General features: G+C 43.1%; 1 protein-coding gene across 2 annotated transcripts in view; it reads left to right on the top strand.

Annotated features, from left to right (window-relative positions):
* The window catches only part of agap1 (ArfGAP with GTPase domain, ankyrin repeat and PH domain 1), a 649,964-nt gene that overhangs the window by 408,957 nt on the left and 222,141 nt on the right, over window positions 1–18,866 (top strand). For both annotated transcript variants that reach the window (XM_072261395.1, XM_072261394.1), the window contains exon 11: window positions 12,558–12,726. In XM_072261395.1, coding sequence (XP_072117496.1) covers window positions 12,558–12,726 — 169 coding nt within the window. The remainder of the gene's footprint in view (window positions 1–12,557; window positions 12,727–18,866) is intronic.

Below are 18,866 nucleotides of genomic sequence, written 5' to 3'. Positions count from 1 at the left end.
ATCACTGGATTCATGTGCTGAGGTTTAAATATTGGTCAGGGTCGGAACCCCTGCCCCCACAACAGACCTCCCCCTAAATTGTATCCTGAGACTTTTTTTCCCATTGACCTGAGAAGGTAGGTGCATTAGGAAGCTTTACCCCACCTATCCCTCCATCATAGTGCAATGGAATTCCCAGTGTCATATTACCAAAACTACAGAGTAGCGTTTGAACACATCTACATCAGATTCTTCTCCTCTCCCCCTCTGCCCCTCCCCCACTGAACCCTCAACCCCCTCCCCCTGCCCCACTCCTTTGAACCCCCCCTTCCCCCTCTAATAACTTAAGGTATCTCTGTTCTTCCACGCTGCAAAGAATCCTGACATTAGCTTTGTCCTCTGTCTTCAAGTTTTATCTTTCAAAGTGTATCACTTCAGGCTTTCCACACTGAACTCCACCTGCCACTTCTCCGTCCAACTCTGCATCCTGTCTTTATTCCATTGTAATCTATCCGCATAGGTTCTACACTCTCCCCCACACCTCTAAACTACGTGTCATCTGCAAACTTACTAGCCCACCCCTCCATTTTCTCATCCAAGTCATAAAAGTCACAAAAAGCAGGGGATCCCTGAACAGATTCCTGTGGAACACCACTTATCACGGGCCTCAAGACAGAATAGGTTTCCATGGATCCAATGCCTCATGAATTTCTAGATGATCCTACCATGGGGAAATCTTATCAAACACCCTACTAAGATCCACCTTACCACTTCCACCACTCTGCTTTAAATACTCAATAAGGCTTGTGAGGCAGAACATGTCCCTCAGAAAGCCATGCTAACTATCCCTAAAAAGTAGTTTTCTCCAAACGCTTACAAATCCTGTTCCTAAAAATTCTCTGCAATAGTTTGCCCACCACTGAGGTAAGACTAGGCGTTGCTGCCTAATAGCGTCATAATTAGCCCTCCACCAATTAAATTCTTTCCCGTGCCATAAACTCCTGTCCTGGAGCTCTTAAAGATAGTGGAATCAAAGGTTATGGGGATAAGGCAGGAACTGGATACTGATAGTGGATGATCAGCCATGATCACAGTGAATGGCGGTGCTGGCTCGAAGGGCCAAATGGCGTATTCCTGCACCTATTGTCTATTGTCCGAGGCTATGCTGAAGATCAGAGAGTTGTGGCCACTATCTCCAGGATGCTCACTCACTGAGCGTTCTGTCATTACTTTTACAAGACCCAGTATGGCCTCTTCTTTAGTCAGCCTGTCCACATGTTGTGTCAGAGATCCTTTCTGGACACACCTAACAAATTTTGCCCCTTCTAAATCTCTTGCACTAAGGAAATGCCAATCAATATTAGGGATGTTGAAGTCACCCATGTCTACAACCCTGTTGTTCTTACACCTTTCCAAGACCTGCCTACTGATCTGCTCCTCAGTGCTATAGTGGGGAGGGGCTCCATAGAGAGACTGACTCTCACACTGACACAGTAGATGATCTCTTCACAACTTCTCTTTCTATGATACCAACCCTGATTAGCAATGCCACCCCAACCTCTTTTACCTCCTCACTTTCCTTTTTGAAATCTCTAAACCCTGAAACATGCCGCGGTCATTCCTTCCCTTGTAACAGCCAAGTTCTGTAATGGCCACAATGTCTTAGTTCTATGTACTGATCCATGTTCGATGTTCATCACCCTTATTCCTGATAATTCTCACATCAAACTCATTTCAACTCATCCAACTGGCTGCATCTTTCCCCTATCCACTGCCTAACCTTCCTCAACATTTCATCTACCTTTACAGTCACCAAATGCTCCATCATCTGACTTATCATTGTGGTTCCCATCCTCTGCCAAATTAGTTTAAATCCTCCCCAACAGTTCCCGCAATCCTGCCCATAACAACATTGGTCCCTCTCTAGTTCAGATGTAACCTATCTCATTTTTACAGGTCTTACCTTCCCAAGAAGAAATCCCAATGATCCATAAATCTGAAACCCTGCCCCCTTCACCAGTTCCTCAGCCACACATTCATCTACTAAATCATCCTACTCTTACTCTCACTGGTGTGTGGCATAGAGATTACTACCCTAGAGGTCCTGTTGTTCAGCTTTCGACCTAACTCCCTGCATTTTCTCATCAGGACCTCCTCCCTTTTCCTACCTATATCATTGATACCAATATGTACCGTGATTTCAGGCTGTTCACTCTCATCCTTAAGAATGTTGTGGACCTGATCGGAAATTTCCCTGATCCTGGTTCCTGAGAGACCATATACCATACAGATGTCTCTTTCATGTCCACAGTATCTCCTACCTGTTCCCTAACTATTGAATCCCCTATCACTACCACCGCTCTTCTGTTCTTCCACTTCCTCTCTGAGCTACAGACCCAGGCTCAGTACCAGAGACCTGGTCACTGTGGCTTTCTCTTAAAAGGTCTTCCTTCCCCAGCAGTATCCAATGAGTTATGCCACAGGGTACCCTGTACTATCTGCCTGTTCCCTTTCCCTCACCTGACATTCACCTGCCTCCTGCAACTTGGACGTGACTGCTTCCCTGTAGCTCCTGTGTATAAACAGTCCAGTCTCCTGAATGGGCAAAACTCCAGCTCCAGCTCCCAAACCCAGTCTGTAAAGGGCTGCAGCCAGATGTACTTCTCACAGGTATAGACATATGGGACACTGGAGGTCTCCCTGACTTCCTACATCTTGCAAGAGTAACGCACCACTGCCCTCGGAACCATAATGTTGGGGGAAATGTCCATCAATTATATTTTTATCTCCTGCTCCTGATCCATTTGTGGCCAAGTCTTGTGTGCTTGCTCCTAACTTCCAAAAACATAACTACAAACCTACCTTTCACAATCTCCCACTGAGAAATCACAGCCTTGATTCAGCAGAAACTGTAAGCTTTAAAACACCGAAACTTTCAAAAACAGTTGCAATCAGTGAAAGCACTTGAAGAGCTATTAAGTTAAAATATTCTACAGGATAGGCGACAGGATAGACAAAGGAGAATCAGTTGATGTTGTGTACTTGGACTTTCAGAAGGTCTTTGACAAGGTGTCACACATGAGACTGCTTAACAAGCTACAAGGCCATAGTATTACAAGAAAGATTCTAGCATGGATAAAGCAGTGGCTGAATGGCAGGAGAGAAAGAGTGAGAATAAAGGGAGCCTTTTCTGGCTGGCTACTAGTGACTAGTGGTGTTCCACAGGGGTCTGTGTTGGGGCTGCTTTTTACATTATATGTCAGTGACTTGGATGATGGAATTGATGGGTTCGTGGCCAAGTTTACACTCAATATGAAGGTAGGTGGAGGGGCAAGCAGAGAGGCTACTGAAGAACTTAGACAGATTGGGGGAACGGGCAAAGAAATAGCAGATGGAATACAGTGTCGGGAAGTGTATGGTCATGCACTTTGGTAGAAAAATGAAAGAGTTCACTATTTTCTAAATGGAGAGAAAATACAAAAAAATAGAGATGCAAGGGGATTTGGGAGTACTTGCACAGGATTTCCTAAAGGTTAATTTGCAGGTTGATTCTGTGGTGAGGAAGGCAGATGCAATTTTAGCTTTAATTTCAACAGGACTAGAATATGAAAACAACGATATAATGTTGAAACTTTGTAAAGCACTGGTGAGGCCTCATGTGGAGTATTGTGTGCAGTTTTGGGCCCCTTATCTAAGAAAGGATGTGCTTTGAAACTGGAGAGTTTCAAAGGAGGTTCACAAAAATAATTCCAGGGTTGAATGGCTTGTCACATGAAGAGCATTTGATGGCTCTGTGCTCTTCGCTGGAATTCAGAAGAATGGGGGGATGACCTCATTGTAACCTATTAAATGGTAAAAGGTCTCGGTAGAGTGAATGTGAAGAGGATGTTTCCTGTGGTGGAAGAGTCTAGGGCCAGTGGGGACAGCCTCAGAATAGAGGGGTATCCTTTTAGAACGGAGATGAGGAGGAGTTTCTGTAGCCAGGGAGTGGTTAATGTATGGAATTCTTTGCCACAGGCAGCTGTGGAGACCAAGTCTTTATGTATATTTAAGGCAGAGGATGATCGATTCTTGATTGGCCAGGGCATGAAAGGATATGGAGAGAAGGCAGGAGATTGAGGCTGAGAGCAAAATTGGATCAGCCAAAATGGCCCAAATGGCCTATTTCTACTCCTATAGCTTATGGACTTAATTACTGGCCAATTTAAATGATTTGCATTCTGAAGCAGTTTTTAAGTAACTTCAAACACTAAAACATCTTTTAAAATTAAGGGCTTCTACAACTGAGTAATTTAAATCTGCAGTCCTGCCTAAAGGTCAGCATCCATTAAAATAAACACTTACCTGAGGATCTTTCAGCTGATCTCATCTGTTTAACTGAGAGAAAGGAGTGAGTTGTCAATCTGATCAGGCGCATTCGATCTCAGTATTAGATCAATCATGACGACTTCCCGCCCTGACTGAACACCTCAGCTCCAGTGCAGAACCATGGTCAGCTTGCCTACCACCAGTGGATGACAACAACTTAAGGACCTGGGTTCCCATCTCATGTCAAGTGCCAAAGTTGCTGTTCATTACATGGGGTGACCTCTGACAGTTCTGTTGACGTTCCCCTGCATATCCGCACCAATGTTAGATATAGGCAGCGTAAAGGTAAAACGAAGTAATTCTCAGAAATGCTAACCACCCTTTTGTATATTCTGCTTATATGAGAGTGAGCAAATCAACTGTTCTAGCCTCCCAATTAGTGCTTTCCCTAATTTGAGTTGTTTAATTGTTAATGACACCCCAAGGTCTGCACACAATTAGATTATTAAGCATAATTTCAGTTACCAGACAATTAAGGAAGCTGGAGCAGGAGATAAAAATATTATTGATGAATATTTTGCCTTACATTAGGGAAATTGCAAACTGAGATTACAGGGGAAAATACATTGTTTGAAAGCACATTTAGGAATAGGACTCCCAGCTGTTTGGTTTTGGACTAGATTGGCAGGTTTCTGAATGAGTTGTCAGTATTTTCTAAATATGCCAGCAGGACATAAGAAGGTTCACCACAGCCGTATCTCTTAGGGGCACAGATAGTAGAGTGGCTGTCTCACAACTCCAGTGACACAGGTTCAATCCTGACATTGGGTAATGTCTGTTTGGACTTTGCACATTGCCCCCACAGCTCTAAGGGTCTCCAAAGATGGTGGGTTAATTGGCCGCTGTAAATTTCAATGAGTGACAGAATGTGAGTGGAGTTGATGGCAGTGTAGGAGAACAAAATGGGATTAATATAAAGTGGGTGTTGGTTGGTTGGTTCGAACTATATGTCTCTTTGACTCCTTGCTTGTTTCCTGATATAGAACTGTTGGTGAAATAAGAATTAAAGTGTGTAGCTTGGCTTGCTTTATAGCATCCCCTGGTTTGTGTGTGAATGGGTTATGGGTTCAAGCCCATCTCTAGAGATTTGAGCCTGTATTCTAGCCTGACATTTGGACTCAGACTGATGGAGGTATTTTTTTTAGATTTCAAGGCAGTTCCCACAGGGGACACATCTAAACGTTGAACTGGTGCGTTTCTTTCCGGTGTTCAGGAAAATGTTTATCCACCAAAACCAGCATAATCCGGGCAGGGATGTGGCTATCTCTTGTTCTTTCAAAAGTAGAACAAAGATGTGCCCACAACACAAGAGCTGAAGAATGATGACAAGATGGCTGCTTTGCTTGTATATTTATGCAATATCCAGCCATGAAGTTTCTCCAAAGTGTGGGCAAATCTACCCCCATTGGGCAGTAAGGGATGTACCAGGTCAACAAACTTGACCACAGTACATGCAAAATCATGTGCTTTCAGCTCCAATCATCTTAGCCAGAGGAAACACCCACCCAATTAGAGCCCATAACAATCTAGTTTGTTGCAACAAGATCACTTCTCTTTTAAACTCTCTTAAACTTTTTAAGTGCCAGAAAATAGAAGTAGCTGTAGGAATCAGAAATCTCGAAAATTGGAAAAATTGTTTTTCTTCGTTTGCTGGGCCCAAAACAGCAGCAAACACAAAAGTGCTACTTCCAATTTAAAGGTTTCAATGATGCTGAGAGGATAGATGAAGCATTGTCAGCATCTTCTCCCAAGCCAAACATCCCCTGCTTCAAATCTTCAATTACACTTGTTCAGCTCTGAAGTACATCCCCATACAAGATTTCTTAAGACAGAGGCTTGGTCTGAGCTCCACTGTGCCAAGAAATCACTGGTGGGTGGAGGCAACATTTGAGGATGTTAACAGCTCACTAGGTGCTGGAGAAAGGCAGCATCTTTGGAGGGAAATGGACAGTCAATGCCTTGGGCTGAGACCCTTCAACCTGAAACTGCCTGATCTGCAGAGTTCCTCCAACGCCTTGTGGCATCTGTAGTTGTGTATTGTAGCATCTGCAGTTGTGTATCTCTGATGTTCCCACTGACGCATGGGAACCTCTGACCTCTGTGGCTATTCTGTACAGAAATGGAACATTCAGGAGAGCCTTCAGTCTGAGGAATACCCAAGCCCAGCTTACCTCCCAAACCATTCAGTCTCCTGTAGCACAGTCAGCTGCTCCCACATTGCTTGAGAGCCTGTGACACTGGAATGGAAACAAGTCCTCAGTCCTCTATCCTGAAGGATAGTCTGAGGAAAAGATGGCATCATTCATAACTCCTGAAAGGCTAGAGCGATCTTTTGAAATAAATTTGGGACACAGCATATAATGTGGGACAAACTATGACCAACTTATGCGAGAAAGGTCCTTTTAACATCTACGTGCTGATTTATTCTCCTCCATAGATGCTACCTGATCTGATTTCCTCCAGCACTTTGTGTATATTGTCAAGATTTTTTGCATCTGCAGAATCTCAGACAACATCACCTGAAAATTTCCACCCACCCTCTTCTTTTTTGCTTTCCCTTATACCCCCTCACCCCATCTTTGCCCCTCTTCCTTCCCTTTCTTCTCCAATCTGAAATCCTATCAGATTTTTCTTTCTTTAGCCCTTCACCTCTTCCACCTATCCTCCCAGCTTCTTACTTCATCAGCCCTCCCCCACCCACCCACTTTGCCCCTCTTCTGGTCTTCTTGCCAGCTTGTACTTCTTCCCCTCCCCCCACCTTCTCACTCTGGCTTCTGCCCCCTTCCTTTCCAGTCCTGATGAAGGGAATCAACCCAAAACCTTGACTCTTTATTTCCCTGCTGACCTGCCGAGTTCTCCAGCATTTTGTGTGTTGCTCAAGATGTCCAACTTCTGCAGATTCTCGTGTGTTTATGGCCATCTGGGTTGTGTTAGTGATGTTAGTTAAAGGGTGAATGGGCATGGCAGGTAGATACAGTAAAACCTCTTAATTGCGGGGCAATCTGGAGTAGAGAAAAAGGTTCTTTCCCCACCCCACTCCCCCAAAAAAAGCATCTAGGAAGGGAAAAATACATTTTATGTGTATTGAGATTGTGAAGTCATCAAGCCATGGTACTGTAAATTAACCTGGTCATAAAGCCATACAGCACAGGGAACACCATTCAGCTCATCATATCCATACAAAGGATGTATGCACACATCACCACCTTAGATCAGAACCAGGCCACTGACATAGGACATGAAATTTATTGTCTTGATTCAGCAGTACATAAAATTGTGATAAATTGCAATATAAATAGATAATGCAAAAAACGGGATAATGAGATAGTGTTTATGGGTGCAAGAAGTGGTTCCTGAATCATTGAGTGTGGTTTCTTCTTCGGACTTCTGTACCTCCTTCCCAAGCGCAGTAACAAAAAGAAAGAATGTTGTGGACGGTGAGGGTCCTTAATAATGGATGCTGCCTTTTTGAGGCACTGCATCTTGAAGATGTCCTTGGTGGTGGGGTTGGTTGTGCCTGTTATGCAGCTGGCTGAGTCTACAACCCTGTGCGGCTCTTGTGTGATTGAGTTCCAACCAGCCAGAATGTATGTCATTAGGAGTCTGCGAGAGTCTTTGGTGACATACCAGACCTTCTCAAACCCCTAACACAGTAGAGCTGCTGAAGTGCCACCTTTGTGATTGCATCAATGTGTTGGGGCCCAGGACACCCCAGGAACTTAAAACTGTTCACCCTTTCCACCATTCACCCCACACAAGGACTGCTACATGTCCGCCCGACTGCCCTTTCCTGGCCTGTAATCAAGACCTGGTCTTACTGACATAGAGTGTGAGGTGGTTGTTGTGACACCATTCAGTCAGCTGATCTACCTCACTCCACATTGCCATCTGAGATTTTATTGACAGCAGTTGTGTCAGCCGCAAATTTATGAATGGCATTTGAGTTGTTCTTAGCCACACAGTCTTAAGTATAGAGGGAGTACAGCAGTGGGTTACGCATGCATCCTTAAGATGTTTTCGTGTTGATTGTCAGCAAGAGAAGATGTTTCTGATCCACACCATCTGTGGTCTCCTGATAAGCAAGTCAAGGATTCAATTGCGGAGGGAAGTATAGATGCCCGGCTTTAGAAGCTTGTTGATTAATACTGAGTGATGATGGTATTGAATGCCGAGCTGTAATCAATCAACAGCAGCCTGATGTGTGTTTTGCTGTTGTCTTGTAGCGGTTCGTGCAACACTATTACAGCTCAGGACATCAGAGTTCAGTTCCGGCTCCATCTGTAAGGAGTTTTTATGTTCTTTCTGTGACCACATAGGTTTCGTCTGGGTGCCCCATCTACCTCCCACAGTCCAAAGATGTACCGGTTAGTAGGTTAATTGGTGAAGGGCCTGTTCCATGGTGTATCTCTCAATAAAGTGGAGAGCCAGTGAGATTGCATCCACTATAGATCTATTGTGGGAATAGGCGAATTGCAGTGGGTCGTGATCCTTACTCAGGCAGGAGTTAACTCGAGCCATGACCAACCTCTCAAAGCATTTTCTCACAGTAGATGATGAGTGCTACCGGGAGATAATCATTGACACCCCTCCAGAGCTTGCCTCTGCACTCAGGCACACGCAGAAGATCTTGACACTAAGTGTGAAGAAAAGTTTGGCAGTTTTTCCCCAGTATTTCTGTTTACCACCATCAGTGTCCCTGGCAAAGTGATAATTCTGCTGTTTATTTTTCTGTTGGTTGTTTTTCATAAATACACCAGGAATACACTGAAACACCGGGTCCTTCAGGTTGTGGAATGCCCTGACCAGGAAGAATCTTACTGAAACTCTTCTGCAATTTTTTAAACTCCAATTTACTGGGAATGTTCCTTCTAATGTTGTGTTGGGCTCTACAGTATGAGGCATTTTCAATCTATTTCAACAGCTGCAATCATATGCACCTTCCAAACTGATGTGCACCAACAGTTCCTATGCCAAGGGAAAGATCTCTGTGTTCCTTCAACATGCTTGATATTCTGTTCAATGCACAAAATTGTCAGGACCAATCTTTGCTAATTTTTTGTTCAAAGCTCTGTGCTTTGGGTTTGCAGCACTTAGATCCCCAGGTATTCAGATAGCATGCCAAGGTTTGACAACATGTTATGTAAATTTTGTTTAAGGTCCCCGTGTCAAAGGCTGAAAGGTAAAAGGCAAAGTGAAAGCTGACTCCCTCCGAGTCTTTGAAGACTTCATGAAGCTTCAGATGAACCTGTGAAATATCTTGGTCTATCAATCACCATTTGTGAGAAACTTTCTTGAAAAAAAGATCCTGCAGCTTTTCTAAATTGATTATGATCCCCTTTCGGTAGTGTCTGTTGTAAATATGTAAACAAATCTGACACTTAGTGTTTGTGTGTTTATAGTTTCACACAGAAGAAAGCATATACAAATCTAAGCACGTCATCCCCCCCTTTCTGCTTTCCACAGGGATCGCTCCCTACGCAACTCCCTTGTCTATTCGTCCCGTCCCCCCCCCCCCCAGTCCCTTCCCACTGATCTCCCTCCCGGCACTTATCCCTGTAAGCGGAACAAGTGCTACACATGCCCTTACACTTCCTCCCTCATCACCATTCAGGGCCCCAGACAGTCCTTCCAGGTGGGGCGACACTTCACCTGGTGAGTTGGCTGGGGTGATATACTGCGTCCGGTGCTCCCGATGTGGCCTTCTATATATTGGTGAAACCCGACACAGACTGGGAGTCCGTTTCGCTGAACACCTATGCTCTGTCCACCAGAGAAAGCAGGATCTCCCAGTGGCCACACATTTTAATTCCACATCCCATTCCCAATCTGATATGTCAGGCCATGGCCGCCTCTACTGTCCAGATGAAGCCACTCAGGTTGGAGGAACACCACCTTATATTCTGTCTGGGTAGCCTCCAACCTGATGGCATGAATATTGACTTCTCTAACTTCCATTAATGGCCCTCCTCCCCTTCATACCCCATCCCTTATTTATTTATTTAATATATTTCCCCCTTTTTTTTCTCTTTCTCTTTTTTTCTCCTTCTGTCCCTCTCACTATAACTCATTGCCTGCTCTCCACCCTCCGGGCTCCCTTCCCCCCCCCTCTCTCTCCCCAGGCTTCCTGTCCCATGATCTTTCCAGCTCTTGGATCCACCCCTCCCCTCCTGTCTTCTCCTATCATTTCAGATCTCCCCCTCCCACTTTCAAATCTCTTACTATGTCTTCTTTCAGTTAGTCCTGACAAAGGGTCTCAGCCTGAAACACCGACTGTACCTCTTCCTATGGATGCTTCCTGGCCTGCTGCATTCCACCAGCATTTTTTGTGTGTGTTGCTACAAATCTGTTTATTCCGCTTAACACTGGACAGCTGAGATAAGACTTACATCAGTATTTAAGTACAACAAAGCTCAGAGTTTCCGTTTTACTCAAAAGATACAGCTGAAACAGCCCCCTTTGGTGTTCTGGAGACGCAAGAGATCGCTGATGCTGGAATCTAGAGCGAAAGACAAACTGTTTGAGGAAACTAGCTCCGGCAGCATTTATGGAGGCAAACGGTTAATTTGACATTTCAGTTCAAGACAAGTGCTGATGCAGAATCTCACTCCCAAACACCAGCAGTTGTTTTACCTTCACAGATTTTGCTTGACCCGCAGAGTTCTTCCAGGAGCTATTTTTTTGCTCCCTTGTTATTCATTATATTTGCAGCATATTGCCACTGTTGTTGGCATGCTAGCGCTTATCCATAACTGATGTTGGCCTGCAGTTTTAATTCCTAGGTTAGGGGAGGTTGAGTTAGCATGGTAGTATCTCAAAGTAAGCACCCTTGCCATAGTGATGTAAAGTCAGGGCACATCACCATTTCCAGTTCTAATACTTTAAATGTTCTATAATCACAATTTTGATTAAAAACAGACTTTCACTTATGGCATATGTAGAGGTTTTGGAAACAGATCCCCTTAGCTAATCCACATTTGAATGAAACATGCCTTTCCCCTTGAAAGTAACATAGCAATTCTTCCTTATGCTCAACATTAAATACTTTATTCCCCCCACCCCCACCATTAATTACATGGGAGTGCTCCATTTTAAGTCAATAGTGCATTCTGTTTTTTTTCTCAAAAACTTTCCATAAAATGGTAGTGTTGATTAACAAGAGACACATTGTTACAGCTGTGAAGTGGCGGGAGGTTATTCTGGAGAGATCTGTATTGGTGCAGCAACTGTCTTGAGAGTCGTGGTTTTGTGACAGAATCGTGGATCGTGAGCAGGTTTCCCTCACTGCACCTCATTTCCATCTGGGGCATCAATTAACATGTTTGTTGAGGCTAATTGAATGAAACTTAATCATAGTTCTTAATTGCTTGACTATGTGAAAAGAAATCACATTAATGCAGCTAATTAAGTGGATGGCAATAGATGCAACATAATTAGGAGTCAAATGTAAAAACAAGCGACAGCGTAGGAGCAAAGAGGGTGGATTTCTGCACCCAGTCACCTCATTTATTGATGCTCTCCAAGCAGAACAATGGCCCAGAGGCTCTCACAGTTATGTTTTTAGATATGATGAACACCAATAAATGCAAATAAGTTTGCAATTACTATTTTCAAGCTGTTAAGGGGCAGAGGTTTGCAAGGACCACACTTGTGGAGACTTGCATCAAGTAGTCTCCAGTGACTTGTTAAGAGTTGTTTGAGTACCTTGGTTTGAATTGCCCTTGTGCCTTGTTAAGATCTTTCTGTTCTGATCAGTATTGAAACACAAATGACACAACTGATTGTAGAGACAGCATTTGCACATGAAAACCAGGGGAGAGGGCGTCAGTTTGGGATACTGCCTTGTTTATAATAATTGGGGCTTGATGTTGACAAATAGTGCTGCCAGAATCTAGGCAGCCTGAGCAGGATAAAATTATTTGCAGTAAACAAAAATAAGTGCTTTATTTTAAGCTGTAGGTATCCGTATGAAGATAATCTAAATTAACACAATATTTTAGAAAAATCGGCTTGTTTCAGACAAAAGATGTGGACATTAGGATTCTGTTACTGTGGTGTTTGCATTTGTTGTATTTAGTCACCTCTCATTAAAAAGCTTAATTGTTTATTGCACTTTAACTTTACCTTAATCCATTCTGTTTCTTTTGATTTGGAAAGGCAATTCTAGAGCATTTGAATACTAACATTTTTACACTAACTTTTCTCATCTCAAGGATTACATGCAAAATGTCCACGGGAAGGAAATTGATCTCCTTCGGACTACCGTCAAAGTCCCAGGGAAGCGACCGCCTCGTGCCACCTCAGCTTGTGCCCCCATTTCCAGTCCTAAAGCAAATGGTTTGCCCAAAGACCTGAGCAGTTTGCATATTTCACAGAATGCAGGTGAGCAACAAAATGCACTGTTGGACATTATGTTCTCTGCATTATTGTTTAGGTGGAGGGTTTTTTTTGGCACAATTTGTCTTCAATTGCACTTTGGTTGCCTGTCAGTCTTTGTTTCTGCACAGTATTCTATAAACTATTGTATTTCTTTGTTTTCCTGTAAATGCCTGCAAGAAAATTGAACTCAAGGTAATGGAAACACAAGAGATTCTGTAGATGCTGCAAATCCAGAGTAACATATATTTTGTGTCTTACTCAATGTTGTATATGGTGACATATATGTACTTTGCTCATAAATTTACTTTGACTTTGAAAATTACTTCCAGAACTGGGAGCAGAATTCTGCTTACCAGCCTCTCTGGAATGATCCTGGATTGTAGTAGAACAGGAACTATGTTCGGCTCATACTGATGGAACTGGTTCCTCAATTTGAGCAACTTTGCCGTGCGTTGATTTACTTACAGTATCCAGGAGAAGCTGATACGATCCACTCCCCTTGTCATTCAAAATATCTCTTAATCCATGCAAAATAATCTTCATTATTAACCATTGGAGGATTCAAACATTTCTCAGACAAAAAAAGAAGTAAAAAATATATGCTCTACTGAACAAATGTTCTAAAATCTGCCTGAACAACAAGCTCAACCAAAATATTACTGTCTTCATGGACAACAGTATTAACTGGAACCTACCACTAAAAAGCTTATAAGGATCTGAATTCTAGCAAAGAGATACAAACTAGATTTTAAAGAATTAAAGAAATACAGAACTCCAGAAACTTGGCACCCTTGAAATGTTGGCAGTCCCAGACTGGCAGATTTTCCAGACTGTTGGATGATACTCCCAGTACCCAAATATGCATTTATTTTGCATTTTTACCTATTGTGCAGCAGTATAGTAATTTCTTCAATAAACCCAGTGAGTTTAACTGGAGGAGGAAATATTCAAGCACTCTGGGCCCTTACTCTGGCAGGAAAACCTTCTCCACATTCCTGAACCCTGGTATTCCTGACTCTAACTCAGCTGCATTCTGGATCACACACCCCACTTGTATTCTGGACCCCAGTTCACATTCTGAACCAGATACTGGACTATCAGAATTACTGAACAATCAGATGCCGGTTTATTGGAGTTAGTATCAGAATATGGTCATCATTGGAAAGGTTGGTATGTAATGCTAATCCCAAGTTATTTTGGAGGAGGTGGAGGTGAGGCACCATTAAATCTCACATTATTTGTGCAAAAGGGTATTTTAGAAATGGTTCTTTGGGAGCTTATCCCAAGCAAGCTCAGAATGATGTGCAACTTTGATGTGATGAGATTTCCAGGCACCTTATACACTTATCCAAGGTGTTGCTGAAGCAGAACGGGTGAATTCATGGGGATAATTTAAAAGAATAAATTTGTAGAATTTGACTATAGCTGCACCATGTTGCTAGGATTGAGTTGGAGTAAAGATGTGCCAGAAAAGCCAGATGAGATAAAAATAATAAGACAATTCTAGGCATTTTTTAGAGTCGGTTACATGGTCAGCACAGCATTGTGGGCTGAAGGGCCTGTTATGTGCTGTAGATTTCTGTGTTTTACGCTTGAATCTAAGAGAGGAGAGTCAGCATTCCTCTTATAGGAAATGAAGTGCTTCAAACATTGGACAAGTCAGATATTTTCAATAAAAATAGAAAATGTTGGAAATAGTCAGCAAGTCCAGCTACATCTGTGAGAAGAGAAATGGGGAGATCACAAGAACCTGAATGCTCCAATAAAAACTGTTTTAAAAAAACAACTCCGATAACCTGCTACCCAAATATTTGGAAATCTCGATGACGTAGCATCTGGCTCACCAAGTAATGTTTACCATGCTCCCTTTCAAACTAATGGGGCCCCGGTTCCCGTACTCCTTTTCACCTCACTTGGTTCACTGGAAAACAGACAAACCAACCCAGTTGGAGGCAAGTGGGATACTGACAACCTTCTGGCTCACACATTAAGGATTGTCACTCAGGGCTAGGCAGTGGCTGGGAGCCAGTGCCTTGTGGAAATGGATACATCACTCAGAGTGAGTGAGCACCTTCAGAGGAGGGAAGTGGGGGGGGGGGGACTGGGATTGATATATCATAAAGTAGCACTCCATAATAGATAATACGCAATCTTGTCATCTGTAGTTATCTAGCATATTGGAAAAGTAACATGCACTTCTGTAGATTTGAAGCCTACTCTTCTAATCTTTTAACTTAACGTTTGTAATTTTTTGCTTTTCAACATCTAAATTCTGATGATGCTCAATTTACAAATGATGGGTTTGATCTTAAACAACTCAAATCTAAGCACGGAAAGCCATTAGCTGACGTGTTTTGACTATTAACCACCTTTCTTATGTTAATTCTTAACCTCTTATAAATTTCTGTCAGAATTCTCCAGGACATCATTAACTTATTTATATGTATTTACACCAGCTGGTAAACATTTAGATCTCTGTACAGCAGTCCTGCAAATGAAAATGTGTAAAACACAGACTTTAGTTCAGTGCGGATTAACTAGAGTTGTAATTTTCTTGTTAATTTTTTATTTAATTAGATAAAATCCATTTATAGCAGGTGTGAACTTCAAACGCATACACTTTCAGCCAGTTACCAGGTAACATATTGAAAAAGTCCTGCTCAGCAAGGATTGCACTCTTCTTGCTATAGAATATTGATCTATAAAGGCTAGAAAATACAAGCCCCCTCTGCACTGACTATAAGAACTTCGTCCAACCCATAAAACCAAAATAATAGCATGAATATTCAGTGACCTAGAATACTAATTATTGTCATGAATATTAATGCAATCAGACTTTCTTTCCAGTCAGACGTCTCTGAAGATGGGACTGTAATGAGAGCAGTTAAGAGTGAATGCTGTTCACATGACAGTGAGTCGGGTAATAAGGATAGCTTGATTAGCACTGTTTTCAGAGATGAAAGAACTCACGTGGGGTGTGGGGGAGGCGCTGGTTGCCTTGTTGAGCACTGCTGGCTGTGTGCCGCTGACTCAGATTAATGAGGCCTAAGAGGTGCATTATGAGCAGTGGCAAAGGTTTGATCTAATGGATTCAGTCATTTTTCCTTTGACTGACAGACTTGGAGAAGTAATTGCCTGTATAGGAGAGCAGTTCATTGGCAGTCAATAAAGAGATCCTATACGCTTTATTGTTGTATTATTTCGGCTGTGGTTCATGGTGTCAAAGCTGTACTGTTCAGAGGCAGAAGAAAACATTAAGATGTATTTTCATAAATTCATCTCTCATATTTTTTCAATAATGCTGTCTAGTCTTCATGTTTGGATGAAATGACAAAAAAATTCTTTTATTCCATTAACATGGTTCACAACCCCTTCTGTGTAGAAGTAAAGAGTTAAAAACACATCTCAGTTCAGTCAGCCCTTTTGGATATTGCTGTACCCCAGCGCATTGTGAAAACTCTCATTTCTCACCTTGTGCTTGTCTGCCCTGACAAGGGCCTTGTGAAGTTTAACCCTCTTTGACCAGGGTGACACAGCTCAGTGCCTGCCTCTGAATTCTGCTGTGACATACCAGTTTGCAGTCAAGGGTCGTGGCATGGAAGCAGGTCAGTTGACCCTCCTCATCTGTATTGATCAGAGGACACCCATAAGTGAGATTTTCCAGCTCGCTCAAGTTTAAGTTCAGTTGTCATTCAACTGTACACATGAATACAGCCAGACAAAACAGTGTTCCTCTGGGGCCAAGGTGTAAAACACAGTACCTACAGTCACACACAGCACAAGGCACATATAGCACATACAAGATATCAGTAAAATACAGTCACACAAAAAAAATGGTCCAACACCCTGAGTCCATAAGTTTTGCAGAAATCTGCAGTTGACAGCTTTCCTTCTGTCAAGGGAACACTGGGGGCAGCACTGACTCCAGGTTGAATGCCACGCCACACCGCCCAGTGACTCTTACACCTCTCTCCTGGGCTACTGTAAACATGTGACACCGTAGCTTCAGGCCTTGTCCTCGCTATGACTGAGGCCACCCAGCTCCCCCGCTGTCTGTCCCTGCAGTCCACCAATAGATTATGAGAACACTCAGTCCTCTTTTATTGTCATTTAGAAATGCATACATGCATTAAGAAATGATACAGTGTTCCTCCAGAGTGTTATCACAGAAAAACAGGACAAACCAAAGTCTAACACTGACAGAACCACATAATTATAACATATAGTTACAGCAGTTCAAAACAATACCATAATTTGATAAAGAACAGACCATGGGCACGGTAAAAAAAAAGTCTCAAGTCCCAAGTCAATCAACTCCCGAGTCCCCGATAGCAGGCGGCAAAAGGGGAGAAACTCCCTGCCATAAACCTCCAGGCACCGACAACTGCCAATGCATTGGAAGCACCCAACTACAGCCAACACTGAGTCCGTCCATCCGAAAACCGAGCCTCCGACCAGCCCCTCCAATACAACCTCCTGAGTGCCATCCTCTGCCGAGCGCCTTTGACCTAGCCCCAGCCACCAAAACAAGCAAAGCCGAGGATTCGGGGCCTTCTCCTCCGGAGATTCCAGTTACCACACAGTAGCAACGGTAGCGAAGTGGGCATTTCAGAAGTTTCTCCAGATGTTCCTCCATACTCTCACGTCTGTCTCCATCAAATCAGAATTGTGCATGGTACCCTACTTGACAGATTACAGATATCATTCACCGGAGAGGCCGCGCGCGCTGCGTCACGCTGCCATCTTCTCCTCCTCCGTTAACATTGTGCAATGGGGTCTTGCAATCAGAAGGAAAGCGGCTAAGAAGATCACTCGCTGTTAGACTGCACACCGACTCCTCCAACGCCTCTCTGACGCAGACGGCAGCAAAATCTGCACCAAGAGCAGCTCCTTCAGCTTCTGTGCCACGAGCAACTCACTGAAGGGTAGAGCTGCAGAACTTTCATTTTTTAATGTCCAGCAGGGTCTTGCGATTTAAAAAAATCTGTTTAAAAAGAAAATGGCACCTTTGGTTGACCCTATAGAAGCTGCTGCGATCAGTCGCGCTGCCATCTTACTGCCATCACTGTATGTTCCAACACTTTAGATAAAGCAATCCACAGATAGGGTGTATTCTTAGTTCTTCTTGTTGGCCTATACATTTTGAGAGGCATAAATATTAAGGTAATTGAGAGTGCTATCTCAAGGCACAATGGAGAGAGTTAATGCATAAAAAGGACTTTGTTTCAATGTACAATTTTGCCTATGTCTATGGAATACTTTACCCCAATACTGTATAGATAGATAGGTACTTTATTGATCCCAAAGGAAATTACAAGGATACAATAGCATTAGAAGTACACAGATACACAAATACTAGAAAGAATACAAAATAAGTTATCTCAGCCAGTCTGACAGCAGGGGTCATCAATTCCCTGGCAATAGGTTGACTCATAGAGCCTAATGGCTGAGGGTAAGAATGACCTCAAATAAGTGCTCCTTGGAGCGGTGCAGTTGTCTTGGTCTATTACTAAAAGTGCTCCTCTGTTCAGCCAAGGTGGCATGTAGAGGGTGAGAAACGTGGTAGCATTCTGGATCAGAAATGGCATATATGCAAGGCTGCAAGTACTGCGGGTGTCCTGGCAGTGATGCTCCTACATTATAAACCTGTCCTGGTGAAGTCTCGGCCCGAAACATCGACTACTTATTCCTTTCCATAGGTGCTGCCAGACTTGCTGAGTTCTTCCAGTATTTTATGTGTGTGTTACACTTAACAAAACTGATCTCTTGCTAAGTCCGTGTACCACTTGTGAGACCTGGCTGTGTAAAGATTAACCTTTCTATTCACCCTTACATCACCCCACTCTCATATTCAGAACATTTCCCCAGACTTCTGCTGTTCCATAGCTCACCTTCCAGAGCCCCAGATTTTTCCAAGGCGTTTTAAAGCCAATATAGATCATTGCAGCACAGTACAGGCCCTTCAGCCCATGATGTTGTGCTGACCCTTTAACCTACCCCAAGTTCAATCTAACCCTTTTCTTCTACTTAACCTTCCATTTTTCTTTCATCCATGTGTCTAAGAGTCTTGTAAATGTTTCTAATGTATCACCCTCTACCACTATCCCTGGCACTGCGCTCCAAGCACCTGCCACTCTCTATGT

This window comes from Mobula birostris, chromosome 6 (genome assembly GCF_030028105.1).
Source record: "Mobula birostris isolate sMobBir1 chromosome 6, sMobBir1.hap1, whole genome shotgun sequence".
NCBI lineage: Eukaryota > Metazoa > Chordata > Chondrichthyes > Myliobatiformes > Myliobatidae > Mobula > Mobula birostris.
The sequence above is the reverse complement of the archived record's forward strand: the minus strand, read 5'-3'. Positions and strand labels throughout refer to the sequence as shown.